General features: G+C 41.6%; 1 protein-coding gene and 1 pseudogene across 2 annotated transcripts; both read left to right on the forward strand.

The window, feature by feature from the left end:
- Positions 1-9,456: 9,456 nt before the first annotated feature.
- Positions 9,457-13,528, forward strand: abrab (actin binding Rho activating protein b; the record flags this gene model as incomplete). The annotated part of the gene is made up of 3 exons (XM_084080364.1): positions 9,457-9,607; positions 9,740-10,265; positions 11,447-13,528. 3 exons carry the CDS (start codon positions 9,457-9,459, stop codon positions 11,931-11,933), a joined length of 1,164 nt encoding a protein of 387 aa, XP_083936490.1. The 3' UTR covers positions 11,934-13,528.
- A 55-nt stretch (positions 13,529-13,583) lies between these two features.
- LOC311061675 (zymogen granule membrane protein 16-like) lies at positions 13,584-16,743 on the forward strand (annotated as a pseudogene). The gene is made up of 4 exons: positions 13,584-13,593; positions 15,942-16,074; positions 16,427-16,542; positions 16,593-16,743. The product of its transcript is annotated as a zymogen granule membrane protein 16-like (transcript).
- The last annotated feature ends 211 nt before the right edge of the window (positions 16,744-16,954 follow it).

Here is a 16,954-nt window from a genome sequence, read left to right on the forward strand (position 1 = left end):
GGTATCAAAATGTACTTAAAGTACCAAAAGTAGAAAGCACTCATTGTGCAGAATGTCCCATTTCACAAGTTTTCAAATGTATACAAATCTTTTGAAAATAGCAGATCTACAAGCTCACAATGCGTAGCATCGCAATGCATTGTGAGCTTGTAGATCGGCTATTTTCAAATGGCCGAAATGTATATACTGTAGGGCTGAAGTAATGTATGTTTTGTAATAATCAACATCTCAAAGTAACTAGTAATTAAAGTTTGTAAAAGTACAATATTTGCCTCTGAGATGTACAAAAGTGGAGTAGAAGTAAAAGTACTGAAAACCGGAAATACTCCAATAATGTAATAAGTGCAGTACTTGAGTAAATGTACTTTACACCACTGCATGGCACATACAGTTAGGGGTGTAACAGTATACCGTTCAAAGGTATACCGCAGTATCAAGCAACCATAGTTCTAAACCATAAGGCCTGTAATACCGTGCCCACAGTATAAATGAACCCTTGTGTTAAATATTTGTATGTAAATGTTACAATACTAATGCATGAGAGATGCAGTTTTACTAAACACATGCACAAGCATGCACACTTTTTTGGGGGGTGGTCCATATAGTATGTTTTTTTTTTACATTTTTATCCCACGATTTTGCAACCCCGTTTTTTTCACCCAGTGCCAATTGTCTAAGTAATCCTGGGCGCTACACTCCCTCTGCCAGCCTAGGGAGAGCCCAGAGCCGAGCTCATGCCTCCTTCAATGCATGAGAGCTAACAAGCCTTCTCACCCGACAGGGTGGAGTTTCCCCCGGTTGGACGTAGCGCGTGGAAGGAACACGTTATTCCAACCAGTTCCTTTGCCCTCCATCAGGCTGTATAGTATGTCAATATTGTATGTTTAATTAAAAGGGGGATACATGTAATGCCATAAAATACCACATGGTATTTTGGTAGATACCATGCCGTACTGTAAAGTTTCATACCGTTATACAGTATAATACTCAGCATTTCCAACAGTCTGTACCTGATGTTCTTGGAGGAAACGTGTTCTTATTCATATTCACTGGCACGTTTATCAAGCAACGCTGCAAAAAGCCTGGCCCACGTTATGAAAGCCATCATCCGAGCTCTCCAACAGCGAACGTGTTTTAATCTTCTTCAGTCCTCTGCCCCTTTTCCTATTCCATCCACGAAAGGGAGAAATCCATCACAAACGAGGCCTATAAATCTAATTTAAGCAGCTTTAGCACTCCTTCCGACTCTTAATGAGATCATCTGGCTTCAGAGTCCCTCTCAGTCATGCTGTCCGTCTCCCTGCAGGGGATGGGATATTCTCTCTGCTTCCCGGCCAGCCCCTGCTGACCCTTGTCATGTAGCTAAAGCGAATTTACTATTCCTCCATCTTTATTTATGTGGGCCAAATGGCACGGCCAAATGTAATCAATAACACACAGGCTCTTTTGGAGTGAAGTCTTAGTAGATTACGGAGCGGCCTTTTATAAAAATGGATTCCCTGACATGGTTTACTTTTCCTCGGCCAGGACACATTTTGTGCGGCTGGCTCCTCTCGTCGGGGTCACCGGTGTGGATGTGCAGGAATCCTGTGCAGTTGTGTGTGTTGTGTAGAGAAACATGAGTGGATATCTTTAAAAAAAAATGCGGTCGGTCAAGTTCGCTCATCCAGATGATTTGTCAACAGAGGTTGTGTTTGACAGTTGTGGATGTTATTGGAAATGATACCAAATTCATCAAAATTGGCCGTGTTAAAAACAGGAAAGAACACCCTCTGATTCCTGGATGGATGCAGCTGCTGCATTCCTTCTACTGTAATTCGGTTGCACGCTGTTTGTGGATAAAGCTCGCCGCTTAACCGCAGAGAGTGCACTATATATGCACACTATGGCTTTAAGCGTCTGTCACATGTTCAGACGTTAGCAATCATGTTAATTATTGGCTGATTGCGGCAACAGAAATCCAATTATCTGCGGGCCGTCGGCTCAAAGCACCTCACAAATCAGCATCAGTCTATAACGCGAGGGGTCCGGAGAAAGGGAGGCGGTCACACAGGTTCCAGTTCTGCACAATTAATTTGGATGGCCAAGCCAAACAATTCCACAGGCTAGTTATGCACTCGGAGGAATACAAGATAAACAGCGAGGAGAAGTATATCATCAGAGTTATTGATATGCACCAGGAAACACAGGTGCTCTCCTTCCAGTTCTGGAGCTTGATGCTCAGCTGGACGTTCGTGTGAGGGACCACCACAAAAGTCCAGGTGGACCAATAAAGCTATAAGTGGCCGTTCGTTAAAATATGCGTAGCCGTTACACCTGCAACTTAGCAATGAAGCACTGCTTAATGGGCTTAGACAGAATTAAAACTGATCCGGGTTCACTGGTTTGGGGTGGATATGGTTGTATAGCGCCGTGAAAGTCTTGAGGGTAGAAATCAGTGGACTTCTCAGAGGACATTAATGATATCGCTATTGCTTTTGGACGAGTTTGACGTTCTTGCAGTCCGCGAGAGTTCACGCACATATTGAATAAAGATTTCAACAGGTGCAGGATTCCAAAACGAATAGTACAAGAGAAGATAGGATATCCGCACACTCCTTTTGATGCTCCCAAAGTGAGTTATATTAAATGTACAATGTTTCAACCAAAATGGTCTTCGTCTTCGTTTAAAAACAGAAAATGTCAAGGAGGCAGGTCCCATAGTCATTTGAGAGAATAGGGATGCATTATAATTGCATTTATAATGCATTATAATGCATTATAATGCGCTTATAAGGCATCATAACACTTATACAACTCATAACAGCGTTTATAACATATTATAAGCGCTGGTCATAATGCATTATAAGCTCAGTGGAACAGCACATAACTTTAACCTTAGTTATAAAGTGTCTTTGTTATAAGTTGTTATGCATAATTATAAACATTTATAACGAGTGTTATGAAGCATTGTAAGTGCATTATAATGCATTATGATGCATGATAATGCATTATAAATGTGATTATAATGCATCATAGACCTGACCTGTAAGTAAACTGTTACCTGAGAGTTATAAAGTGCTGTTCTACTGAGTCTATAATGCATTGTGACCAGCACTTGACCATACATCTTATTGAAAGTGTCACCTTAACCTCTCCTTTCAAGAGAGTAATTTGTTTACATTATCATTAGCCTTTGTGAAGGCCTGTGTCTACCATTGTTATTGTGCCTTTCCTGCCAATGTCTTTTATATGTTTTATTATAACATAAAAACATTTTAAAAGTTTATTTTATTTTATAAAGTCCTATGTCAAGGAAAGTTTTGTTTTGAAAATCTTGAATAAAAACAAAGTACACAAAAGGCTTGTTACTTGTTCGTAATAGACACTATACGTATTTGTAATTTCAGTCATTGAAACATATAAGACAGCATTGCCATAATAAACAGAATGATGTACTAATGTACACCTGGGAGATCAGGTGAATACGTTTCATTCAAAATGCAACTCAAAGTGCTTTACAGGATAAAAACAGATAGAGGTAAGAACCTAAATAAATAAAAGCAAGCACAATAAATACAGGCAAAAAAAAAATAAGAATACAATCTGTAAACTATTAATTAAAATAAATAGAAGGGGGGGGGGGGAATTGAATAAAACGGGTGAAATGTTAATCAAAAGATAGATCAAAAAATATGTTTTTAATATTATCTGTACAAGAAATGTCCACTGCACTGAGCCAGCCATTTTGATATGCTGGTCTAGGAGCAATCAATAGTCTACTCTACTCTGTAGGGACACTGACAAAATCAACCAATGGGACATGGGGGCATGCTGAGTGGTGCTTCTCAAACGGGGTACTAGTATCCTTGGAGGTACTTTGAGGTACGTCTGGGGGTAAAGAAAAACAATATCAAAGTTTTGTCTGATATTGGTTATGACCAATTCATCCCATGTTCATGAAATGTGTTGACTCTGGAAACTATGATACACGTTAGAAATATCTTTTATATGCCATGATATAACCTATTGCCAATACACGTCAGCCCGCCAGTAAACCCAAGTTGCCAGCTAACTTACTGAATCATTTTTTTTACCTGGCCTTGCTTTGAATATGAAAGCCAAAAAAACATTAAAAAAAATAAACATACAACTGAAAACTAGGACAAAGAAGGAGAGAGCTAGGGGGGCAGGGGGGGGGAGAGGGGGCACTAAGCTAATTTCCAGCAAGATTGAAATCTTTTATCATTTTATTTTTCCTTGATGAACAATGGCTTCCATTTCAGCACGCTATAACATTCCATGTAGAGAAAGGCTGTAGTTATATTAAGCTTGGAATCCCCACCTATGATGTCACTGGTAGGCAGATTTCTGAACTGCCCACAGCCACAGCCCACCACTGAAATGCAGAGCAAGACAGTGTGGAAATGGTACCAGCTTATAAAGAGCATCACTGAGCACCCATTATGATAGATACGGTTGAAAATGGATGAAGTTCTCCTCTAATTATTCGTTACAGAACAAATCATTCAAAGTACTTTGACAGAATGAACGTCAAATCTGGTTGAAATGCTAACCACAGTATCCTACATGTTGCATTGTTTCTGTACTGTTAGTAATATGCAACACACTGAGATGTGAAGAAGCAGTTGGACCCTCATAAAGCCTCATGGCCTTCCAACACTGACCCTGTGCTGACCTCTACTGGTACACTGGCTCCCTCACAGTTCTTGTGGATCCTGTGCTGTGAATGATTCTGAATCTGTCCTAGAAAGATTCTATGAACTATTAAAGTTATTCCTAGGAAACCGTATTTTTCGGATTGAGGGATTTAAAGGTAGGGTAAGTGATTTGCTTTGGTTAAAATAAGTGTTAAATAGCTCTATATTCTGATAGTACTCATTGCTATAGAGTGTTTGTTCAGTAAAAGGAGTCTCCTTGTCTCTCCAGCTCTTTATTAAACAGAAAATGCATTTTCGTTTCAGTTACATCTTAATTTTATCCAACCAGGACAGAGAACTCAATCAGGATACAGATTAAACAAGTGCAATTGGAAGTGATGACACTAAGAAATGAGCAGACAAAATTGGAACTGGAACACTATACAAATTAAGTTTAAAAATGGGTACTTTCTCCTGATTGGCTGAGATGTTGACACCTACCGAAAAATGTATTTTCTGTTTATTAAAGAGCTGGAAAGACAGGGAGACATATGTTACTGAAAAAACACTCTATAGCAATGATTACTATCAGAATATATTTAACCTTTTAACAAAATACTTTTTTGTTTTAACCAAAAAATATCACTTAGGCCTACCCTACCTTTAAATAAAAAACACTCACATTATGTTTAAAATCAGTGGGGAGTTAGAACTCTCGGCTTTTGTATTATACAAATAACAATTATAAACTCCTTTTCGCATTTTTATTTGTTTCAGGATATTGAATGAAGATGTAAGGAGATTCTTTGAGACACAAGGGGAGGAGCGCTACATCTTTCTCTCAGGTAGGAAGACGACACAGTCACACGGACAGGCTCCGTGACACACTTCCAGTCTGCAAGACAGACTGCCAACAGCTGTCACTTGAGACACACACACACACACACACACACACACACACACACACACACACACACACACACACACACACACACACACACACACACACACACACACACACACACACACACACACACACACACACACACACACACACACACACACACACACACACACACACACACACACACACACACACACACACACTATTTATATTCAACGCGTGCCTATCGAATTCTCCGCGCAGAAATAAACATACATCCGTTTTAAATTCTATTTCATGCACTTGACACTTGAACCAAACCCTAATTCCCCAGCCTGCTAACAGACAATATGATATGAATCTAGCAGGCATGTCCACTACCCAACATCAGTGGTGGATGAAGATTGTATACTTAAAAAGTTGAAAAAAATTGATTATTAAGATTATTGGCATCAAAATATACAGTAGGTTACCAAATACTCATTATGCAGAACAACTCATTTCACAATCATAATGGGTTGTAATTAATGCATTAGTGTGTTCACCACGTTAATGTCGCAGCTCCGGTAAAGGTGGGACTGATTTTAATTACTTTACGTTTAAACTATCACGATACATTCTAATGTATTAGTTCAGGTATGTTTTGTAATAATAATGTATTATGCAAAGTAAGTAGCTAATTAATAAATAATGAATTGTAGTGCAGTAAAATAAAAAGTACAATATTTGCCTCTGAGATGTAATGCAGAAGAAGTACAGTACTGTATGTATAAAGAAAAACTTTAAGTATCTCAAAGATTTACTTAAGTACTTTAGTAAGTGTACTTACAGTTTAGCACCACTGCCCAATATACAGCTGTCTCAAATGTTGGGGGGGGTTTGCTATGTCAGAGGCTGATTTAACGAGGCCTGATTCGTTAGCTAGATCTACAAGCTCACAACATGTCACGTTTGCCACACGCTGTGAACTTGTAGATCTGCTGCTATTCTTGTGTAAATTAAGCATGAGCCTATCTGCTTTCAGTCCACTCCTGTGCGAGGGAATCGTGATCTCAGTACCGGGTGTGCGCTTGCAAGACTAAACCGTTGCTTGCGTAAGCAGGCACTCCTCGTCCTCGGTCCACGCAGGTGTCACGTTCTGTCCCAAGTGAAAAAAGAAAAGGCCCATGCACCTTTTCTCGCCTTATATTAAGTGTCTGCTTGTCAGATTAAGTGTCTGTGGCACTGGCACCTGTGTGACTTGCAGACAATTAAGCTCCCGTGCAGCTTGCATGCTTTCCGCATGCCTGTTGGAGAACTGCCTCAGCAGGAACAAACAGATAGTGTGATTGTTCGTCATAGGCTCTATGCACATGGCAGCCATTTTGGAGAGGAATTGGACCTCTTCTTACTTCCTTCACAGGTGTTACCAATGATACTAATGAAGGCTCTGTTCCATTCTGGTCAAACAGAGTCAGGGAGCTGATATTGTGCATTTTCTCTCACTGGAAACTACACCGGTGGGTCTCAAAGTGTGGTCCAGGGACCCTCATGGTTCCTTGAGGGGGTTCCAAATTGCCCCTTAAAAGGTGTGTAACTCTGAGAGTTATGGGGGTCCTTGAAATTAAAAGGTTTGAGAACCACTGTGCTGCATGAAATGGAACAGAGCCTTCATTAGTGTCATTGGTAACACCTGTGAAGGAAGTAAGGAAGAGGCCCAATGTCTTTCCAATACGGCTGCTGTGCATAGAGCCCGTTCAGAGGCTGAATGCCGTCAGGTGAAAGTCTTGTTGTTGTGTGTGAGAAATTGGATGTAACAGTGGAACTGCAGGTGGGAGCACATTACATTCATACGTGTGTGTGTGTGTGTGTGTGTGTGTGTGTGTGTGTGTGTGTGTGTGTGTGTGTGTGTGTGTGTGTGTGTGTGTGTGTGTGTGTGTGTGTGTGTGTGTGTGTGCGTGTGTGTGCGTGTGTGTGCGTGTGTGTGTGTGTGTGTGTGTGTGTGTGTGCGTGTGCGCGCGCGGCCATAATTTGATTATAGCACCTCTTTCCCCATCATGTTTCAGTTTGATTTGCTGTCCTGCTCCCTCTTGTGGTTTGATGTTTTTTACCTCATGTTATTTTGGCACTGGCAAGAAGCTGCAGTAACTTAAAGTCAGCATTTTCAACTTGTGATAGTAGATATTGTAATATTTGTTTTGTTTGAGAATTCAACTTCTAGGCCAAATTCAACTTCTAGGCCATCTAACTCCATGGATATCAGAAAGAGGAGATACCTGATAGTGTTGTGTTGTCTTGTCATGTCGTCCTCTGCATCATTCCACACGTCACTAATAAGTGCCCTGCCTGGATGATTCAATATGAGCTTCCTTGCCATGCTCGGTACATTCAGACCACACATCACAGTGCTGCCACACAGGATCACTCCGTCAGTGATGTACAAGGTCATCCGGAACTAGGGGTGGTGTGCAGTGTTGTCACGTCTGCTTATTGTAATTCCCCCCCCAAGATTTTATTTGAAAATAGCCGATCTACAAGCTCACAACGCGTCGCGATGCGACGCGTTGTGAGCTTGTAGATCTGCTATTTTCAAATAGCTGATGTATATGTTAAAGTGCTCACGTGACCCATAGTCGCTTCTTTTGGGCTCGTTTTCCTAGACCTGATTGCTTGTTTCTGTCACAGAGTCTGGCAACACTGGTGGTGCGCTTTGATGGATGTCACACCTCCAGAGAATGTTTTTTTTCATTAAGATAGGTGTTGTGATTTATACTTGGCTGCGTATCGTGTGTTGCACCGAAAATAGCAGCTATTTTCTGGTGTGAGACACCGTGCCGGTACTTACAGTAGCACCACTGCCCAATATACAGTACAGACGCTGTCTCAAATTTGGGTATTTGCTATGCAACTAAGTATAAATCAGGAATCAGAATCCTCTGTTGTGAGCCTGATCGCTCCCCTCTATTCGGTGGTGGTGATGGTCCTTCCTTTGAATTACCCTTCTGCAAGCAAACACAAGTTCACAGTACAAGTACAGCAAGGTAGTGTACATACATACAGTATTGGGAGCCTCGTGCATATTACAACAACAGGTGATGAGCTAACTGAGCAACAACTGGTCTGATGTGCAAGTGTCACATACTGTATGTAACACAAGGGATTTTGGTCTTGAATCCCCGATTCTACTAATGCCCTCTAAAACCCATGCCCTCTAAACAGTATTCTGAAAAATGTGTGTCAAGGACCCCCAAAATGATATGTATTTGGCTGCCGACCCCCATCTCAAAATATTTTGTTCCAGGGACCCCCCCAGAAGCAAAAATTTGAGTTAAAAATGTTTGCTTTAAAATAATATATATATTCAAAGATTTGAACACATTTTCACGTTTTTTCAAAAATAAAAAAGTTTTTTTTGAATAGCCAAAGTGTAAAATAATGCTTTTTAGCTCAAATAAAAAAAATGACACAGATGCGTTCCGGGTCTTAATGGGTTAAGAGAATGTGGACAGATTGACTTTTGCACATGTTGGTGCAGTTGTCTGCACACGTTGCCCCAGTCCTGACCAAGCTTATCACCCCCCCCCCTGTCTGGTCAATTGCCCTGCTTTACCTCCTCCGGACATAGCTCTACGATCTGTGATGAAACGTGAGCCCTCTGGGTCAACGAGTTTCAGCTAGGGAACGACTGATCGGGTTGCTTGCCTGGGATGACCGAAATACTTTCCACCGTCACGCTAAGAGTTTCCTCTCCCCGTTTCAGAGCCAATGCTGCTACACTGGGCTGCAGTGGGCAACACACATACTCAGAGACAATAGATACACTCGTAAAAAAAAGAATGATGAAGGAGACGGCACCGCCATGAATTTGACGGAACCATCAAGGTGACAGGCAGCTGTCGGGGAGGATCAGGAATTTGCACGCAGATGTCATTTGTCACAAAACACACAGTCGTCATGTCCAAGTCACAGACCACGCAGACCTGTGACAGGAATTCCTCGTCGAGCATGAGCATAAGGAAGCTCCGTTCGTCCAGCATGGTGGGCAACCTGACCAAGAGCTGGCAAACTTGGGTGAGCGAGAGCGAGGGCCAGCAGCAGCAGGCCAGCGAACCCATTGGCTGGGCTCCTCCTCCGTCCGTCTCTCTGGGAGAATCGGCGGCGGAACCCAAAACGACGCGGGGGTCCAGAAAGGCAGCGTCTGAAATGACACCTTATCCCCCCCACCCGGACCAAGCAGCGACGGCTGCTTCTCAGAATCTCCTCCAAGCCCATCCCGTCGGGGGGAGTCGGGACACATCACCTCGTGCACGGGAGTGGTCCCAAAATAGGTCGACTCGGACAGAGGGGGGGGTTAAGTGTGAGACCTCTACAGTGCCAGTGCCAGTCTACAAGACCAGGCTGGTGGTGAACACTGTGTCCACTGGGGCTCAGGGAAAAAGTGCCGGCATTGGGTTCCCGACCGAGAGAATAACCGAAGAGCCTTTGTCATCGAGTGAGGAAATGCTGAATACACGGAGCTCGCCGTCGCGCCACAGGAAGTGCTCCAACACGGCGTCGCCACTGACCAAAAGCTGGAAGCAGGTGGAAAAAGAGCAAAGACCCGTGGAGGACGACGAGCACGCGGAAGCATACAAGAGCCTGGAGACAGGGGCAGGGCAGAAAGATAGAACACGCTCCTGTGTAGAAACCGAACACAACGGCTCCCCCGAGGAAGATTCTTCTGAGTCGTCATCGGTGTGGGTAAAACGTCCATCTTTGCCAATGTGAGTATTAACCTCAGAGGTGACACTTTAGAATAACTATATCTCTTATGAATAGGAAATAGGAAAATTTGTTAATGGTTGATTCATGATTTAAAAGTATGCCTTATACATACTTGGATGGATCATGAGCAAGATATGACTTGAAGTATTTATTAATAGTTGATTAACAACTTTCAGTACAAGTAAACCTCTACTGCCGACATCTCCTACGGTTAGAGTTAGGAATAGTTAGAACTCTCACCTTAGGCCTATACCATTGAGACCTGAAGCCAATTCTACACGTCTCCTAAATCCCAACAGTTTTCTGAAAAACGTATGTTTCTATATCAGTGATGCTCAATCTTTTTCATGTCAAGGACCCCCAAAATTATATGTATTTGGCCGCGGACCCCCATCAAAATATTTTGTTCCAGGGACCCCCCAGAAGCAAAGATTTGAGTTAAAAATGTTCGCTTTAAAAATATGTACAGTATATTCAAAGATTTGCACACATTTTCACGATTTTTCAAAAATAGCAGATCTACAAGCTCGTAGCGCGGCACTCGGTGCCGCGCTATGAGCTTGTATATCTGCTATTTTTGAATAGCCCAAAGTGTAAAATAATGCTTTTTAGCTCAAATCTAAAAATGACACAGTTCCAGGTCTTAATGGGTTAAGTGTCTACAACCCAATAACGTCTAGAAAATGTTGACATAGTCTTAACAAAATTCAATATTTACTAACCTTTAAATAACGATTTGTTACTCACTTCTGTATTTGTGAATAGATCGGTCCACTGATGGAAGGCCAGGGGTAGGTGCAGGGAGGGTGCTGGGTGGCTGTATAGTACAGTAGGTGACTGACGAGAGAAGAGGGCTCTGGTGTTGCATTTTCCAGTACCAATGATGTTAGAATAGCCAAAGCAGTTTACTTGTACCGTGTGTTGTAAATCAACATTAACAAATATGCCTTCTTAGACGTTTGAAAATAGTTTACTAATAGCTTGTTCAAAGGAATGGTTTTAAATAGTCATTAATAACTCATTGACAGTTATTGAATTATCTATTAACTATTTCTCGAATGGCCGTTTTCACACGGGGAGCGACACTATGACCGCGTACCCGCTTGGATCTGCGGTAGCGCTGCGTTGTTTTGTTTTGTGTGTGTGTGGAGGACACGCTGAGCTTCTTTCTTCTTCACAGACACAGAAACAAGGATGCCGAAGAGGCCAATAAGATCAATGCGCTGTCCAAGAAGTTCAGCGCCGTGGGCGACCTGAAGAGCCGCTGGCAGAACTGGTCCTCGGAGCACACCGTCACCCAAAAGCTGAACCCCTTCAGCGAGGAATTTGATCATGACTACTCCATGTCGCTGCGCCTCCACAAGGGCCAGGAGGGGTACGGGCGCCCCAAGGAGGGCACCATGACGGCAGAGAGGGCCAAGCGCGCCGAGCAGCACATCCACCGCGAGATCGACGACATGTGCTACGTGATCAGGAGAATGAAGCCTCCAGACGAGGACGGCAAGACACGCGTCACCTTTAGAGAGCTGTTCGATACGTACGTGCGTATCTCTGACAAGGTGGTGGGAATACTGATGAGGGCCAGAAAACATGGGAAGGTGGCTTTCGAAGGGGAGATGCTCTGGCAAGGCCAGGATGACGCAGTGATCATCACACTGCTGGTCTGATGCGATCACAAACGTTTACTGGATATTCTTTTTGGATATTCATTTAAATGAATCTGGTACAGTGGATCTTACGGAATAATCCCAACCTGCACTTGTCACTGGCACTTCAACAAAGCAAGGCAAGCAAGGCAATGCAAAGTGTTTTCAAATACAATTTGACCTGGATCTTCTCTGTGGTGGGCAAGTGTAAAACGAAACAGGACAAAGCTGTTGAAAAGAGACAATAAAGGCTATTAATCACAGTCAAACTTGCATGGATATGGATTATCTGAAGGTTGTTTTTTGCTGCTGTATACTGTTTGTGTATACATGAAGACTGTCAGTAACCCAATATGTATATATATTTAATTGAAGCTGCTGAGTTTTGCTTAAATTATATTTGTTATTGTTAGATATGTGAGAATCTAAGATTTCATGGAATGCCTAATTTTGCATTCAAACAAGCTAACTAGTCTTTCACTTGCATTTTCAGGCCATTTTCATTGTCAAATCATACAGATTAATTCAAATATAATAGTAACTTTATCACATATGCAACGTTTATTTTCCCTGGGTGAAAGGAGTAATAAAAGGACAGGATACAGCAGTAACTGGACAATCAGCGCAAGCTTAAAGTGGATGAACAGTCTCCGTGAGCAACCTCACTGCAGAGGGAACTCAACATGTCAAACATATCACCAGCAAACACAATTGTACAGATGGTGTCATAGAATTCATTGCTGAGATGACACTGGTGGTTATCCGGGCGAAAAGGAACCACAACAGCTAGCAACCTTTATCATTCAACAGAATGGCTGTATACTACCAACAAGGGTGAGGTATGCCAGCAACACCTGTTGTTCTCAGCCAACTTCCACCCCACACTGTCGGGAAATCCCAGTTGGGGGGGACAACCATTTAATTCACAAAGGCAGTGGGCACTTCCTTGTCTACAGTAACGTTAAACTGAATTATTTATTAATTATAAGTGTTGATAAAATGGTATTTTCTCATTGTCTTTGTAAATAAATGTGATCACCCGGCCAGCATTCATTGTAACCAACCTTGGGCCCACATCATACGCTGGCCTGAGGTTGGATAACCTCAGGCAACGGCGAATGCCCGGGTATTTATCTATGTATATTAAGTTAAATCAATATGGATTGGATTTCAAGGAAATGGACAACTGCCTGCTCAGATAGGCCTACACAATGACATAACATGTCATATGACTCATAGACAGCACAATAGAGATGAAGAATGACATGAGAGCTGCTTTTCACAATGTCACAGCATGCCAGATAAAAGATTGAACGATTGGACAACAATTCCTTGGAATGCCCCTGAAGCCTAATTCAGACAGGACTGCATCAATGTCTTGGAAAAAAATGTTTTGGTACATTTTCCAGATGTTATCTGCTTGTTTTTCATCATTGACATCTCTTTAAATGGTCAAGAATGTGCAGAACACAAATAATAACAGCTGTTACTTGGTATAAAACTCTGCAATGTCAATACTGATGCCAACATTGTAAATTCTGGAGTCAATACAGTATATCAGTCAAGGCTATTGATTACAGAGCAAAAGTTGTAAGCAATGCTCATAAAATCGAACATTTGGGGTTGCAATTGCTTTGAACTGAATGATGGATTCAATAAATGAATGACTCAATGACTCCAGGTATTGCCTATAGCAGGGGTGGGCAACTTTGATGATGGAGGACACTATATTTCCACACTCACTCCAGGGGGCTACAATGCAACCTCTCATCTCCATATCTTTTTTCGTAAATTAATGCCCTACGTCGTCATTTTGGTATGTCACACAAAAGTAGCCAAAATAGCCGATCTACAAGCTCATTCTCGTATGTCAAGCTCATTCTAGTATGTCACACAAAAGTAGCAAAAATAGCCATTCTCCAAGCTCAAAACACGTTGCGCTGCGACACGTTTTGAGCTTGAAGATCAGCTGTTTTTGCTACTTTTGAATTGGAATCCTGAATTATCTTTTGCTATTTTTGAATTGGAATCCTGAAAGTAACATTTTTATTTAATTGCAAATGCATCTAGTTATACTTATGTTAACTATATGAACTTAAATACAAATACATTGGACATTAAAAAAAACAACAACATTTTAATAGTCATTAAACTACTAATATAGACTATTAAGCAAGTCATGTTTGGAATTGGAACAGCTGAAATAAATAATATATCAGTATTCCGATATTAACCTGCATTAAGTGAAGGTATTATGACAGCAAGAACTAGATCAGCTTTCTAAAAATAAACTTCTGAGAAGTCCCTTTAAAACACGGACGTGCTGCTGATTTATCGACAGTGGCATGACAAAGAATGCTGAAGTGTTTTACTTGACAATGAATAGATTTTTTAATTTTTTATTATCAGTTTAGAACGGTGGTTCTCAAACACTTTCACATCAAGGTCCCCAAAATGTATGTGTTTAGCTGCGGACCCCCATTTGAAAAGATTATTTCCTGGGACCGCCTCAAGATTTGTCAACATGTGTAGCAGATCTACAAGCTCTGAGCTTGTAGAGTAGATCTGCTATTTTCAAATTGTCAAAAAAATAAATAAGTAGGTCCCCGGACCCCACTTTGAGAAGAAGATCTATTTAGTTAGACATAGATGTTGTTACTTGTATCCATTTGATTTATTTTTAACTTATTTATTGTTTATGGACCCTTATGGGTCTGTAACTCTGAGAGTGTACAAATGGAACCAAATGGACCCGCATTTGTACGCTCTCAGAGTTAAATTAACATTGATTTTAAAATATAAATCGGGGTCCCAGAGATAGAAATGCCATTAAATGGGGGTCCGTATATAGCCTAATGCATGTCAAACTGGGGGTTCTTGAATTAAAATGGTTGAGAATCACTGCTATGCTGTAAAACTCTTCTCTTATGGGGGTTCCTGTCTTTCCTATCTTTTCAAATGGGGGTCCGCGGGCTAATAAGTGTCAATTTGGGGGTGCTTGACATGAACAGGTTTGAGAACCACTGTGTTATAAGCTGTAAGCACCACCCTCTTGTATGAAGGACAAACATTATCTGCCGTGGTAATCAGAACAGAGCGGTGTGTCGTTTCAATGGCCATGTGAACAGCGAAGCCTGATTTGAGTATAAATTAAGCATGAGGCTGCAGTCATTGATGTTTTGACGGCCACCGGATTCCAGCACCTTTAGCCGGCATTTATAGTAGGCCTAGAAGACACTTACTGGTAATGTTGCTCTGTGAGTATTTGGTCACTGTCATGTTTCTATACTTACAGTACACACTCAGAGTTACAATGGATAAATTAACAGTGAGGATTTTGCAGGGTATAATTTGTATAAATTCAACTTGTATAATTTTGTTTTTGTTAGACCGTATTTGCAATATCAAAACCTCTGTATAGTATCATGTTCCAAAGTGCATGTTTCTGCATGTTATTGATGTCCATCACTAACATACAGTATTTAACACCTTCCCCTGGAATGTATCCCTTGGCTACAACACAAGACAATTACTCAGACAGGTAAACACTTCTAAGGTTCCCTTACTTTGCATAGCAATTCACCATGACTGTGTGACTTACAATATTCAGAACGATATATTAATGGTATTGTTTCTACTGTATACTGTATACATATTATGATGTGTTTACTGCATCATCTGCAATGTCTGTCTATCTCACAGAATGCAGTATGGTGTGTTCTTCGGTCTGCTCTTTGCCACGGTTTGGTTGACTGTAAGTGCTCAGATTACTAATTACTGTGCTGTACTCGTGTCATGTCAGATAGAGGGACATGCTGTATGTGACCCTTTTAAAAAATGTAAAAGCCTTTGTTAGGAGGCAGTCTGATTTATAAACAGTATACAGCCTGCTACTGTCCTTTTCACATCCTCAAATAGCCACGCTTTACAACACAATACAAACAAGCTTTATGAAGGCCAGTCGTGCCCATTACATTGTTGGCCTGGTTTACTTGTGTTTATACTGTACTGTACGTTGCCTCTCTCCAGCACAGTCTCGGCATTCCAAGTACAGCTCCTACTGCCCAGCAGTGCAGTCAGGAAGTGGCTCCCCCTACAAATTAACTGGACAGGGCAGAATCACCGCCACACGAATGCGGGAGCAATACAATAACTACATCCAGTTATGAATGGTAAAATGTAATGCAGTTGATATGAGATAGCACTTTTATGCTTGAAAACAGACCCAAACTAGACAGAATCTGTAGTAGACTATTCATACCACTGCATTTTTCATCAGCGATTGTCTTGAGTGTCTCTGTGGGAGTGTGGACTTGTGCTCTCCTCTAGAAAATTGTCCAAATAGCATTTTCAAAATCCTTATAGCCTTAATTCAATTTATTTAGATTAAATTAAAGTAATTCATTTATTATTATGCCGTTACCACTGCCAGTTGCCAAGCAATGTCTGAAAAGTGACCTTGCTTTAACTTGCACATAATTATATGATCATTTTAAATATTTCTCAGCTTCCAGTTCCGCAATGGCTACACTTGGTCTGCTGCTAGGTGGCTTCAAGACTGGTGAAGCCAAAGAAATTGAGCTGTTTGAGGGGGAGACCATTGCCCAGGTCTCTGGGATGATCACTATATGTACGGTCAGGGGAGTTCACTACCAGCCTGAGGATGCACGCTCTCTGCAGGCCAGCCCTCTGGCCACTCCTTCGACATGTACCCCAAACACAGCCAGTCTGAGCTGGTCTTCATCAGTGGCCGGCCCGGGTCCATGGAGCCATTACCTCCATAGGAGCCCACTGGGCAGTGCTCGGCTCCAACAGCACTGCAACAGACTGAGGACAGTGTTGCCAGGTTTTGCGAGAGAAACAATGCAACCAGGTCTATGAAAACAAGCCCAAAAGAAGTGACTGCATGGGCTACATGAGCCCTTTAAACCTATATACATTGGCTAATTGAAAATAGCCGATCTACAAGCTCACACAGCTATTCTATAAATGTAACAAATTTGAATCTTTTTTAACAACACAAGTCTCTGGCACAAAATATT

Source organism: Gymnoscopelus microlampas, assembly GCF_963454915.1.
Source record: "Gymnoscopelus microlampas genome assembly, chromosome: 15".
In the NCBI taxonomy this organism is placed as follows: domain Eukaryota; kingdom Metazoa; phylum Chordata; class Actinopteri; order Myctophiformes; family Myctophidae; genus Gymnoscopelus; species Gymnoscopelus microlampas.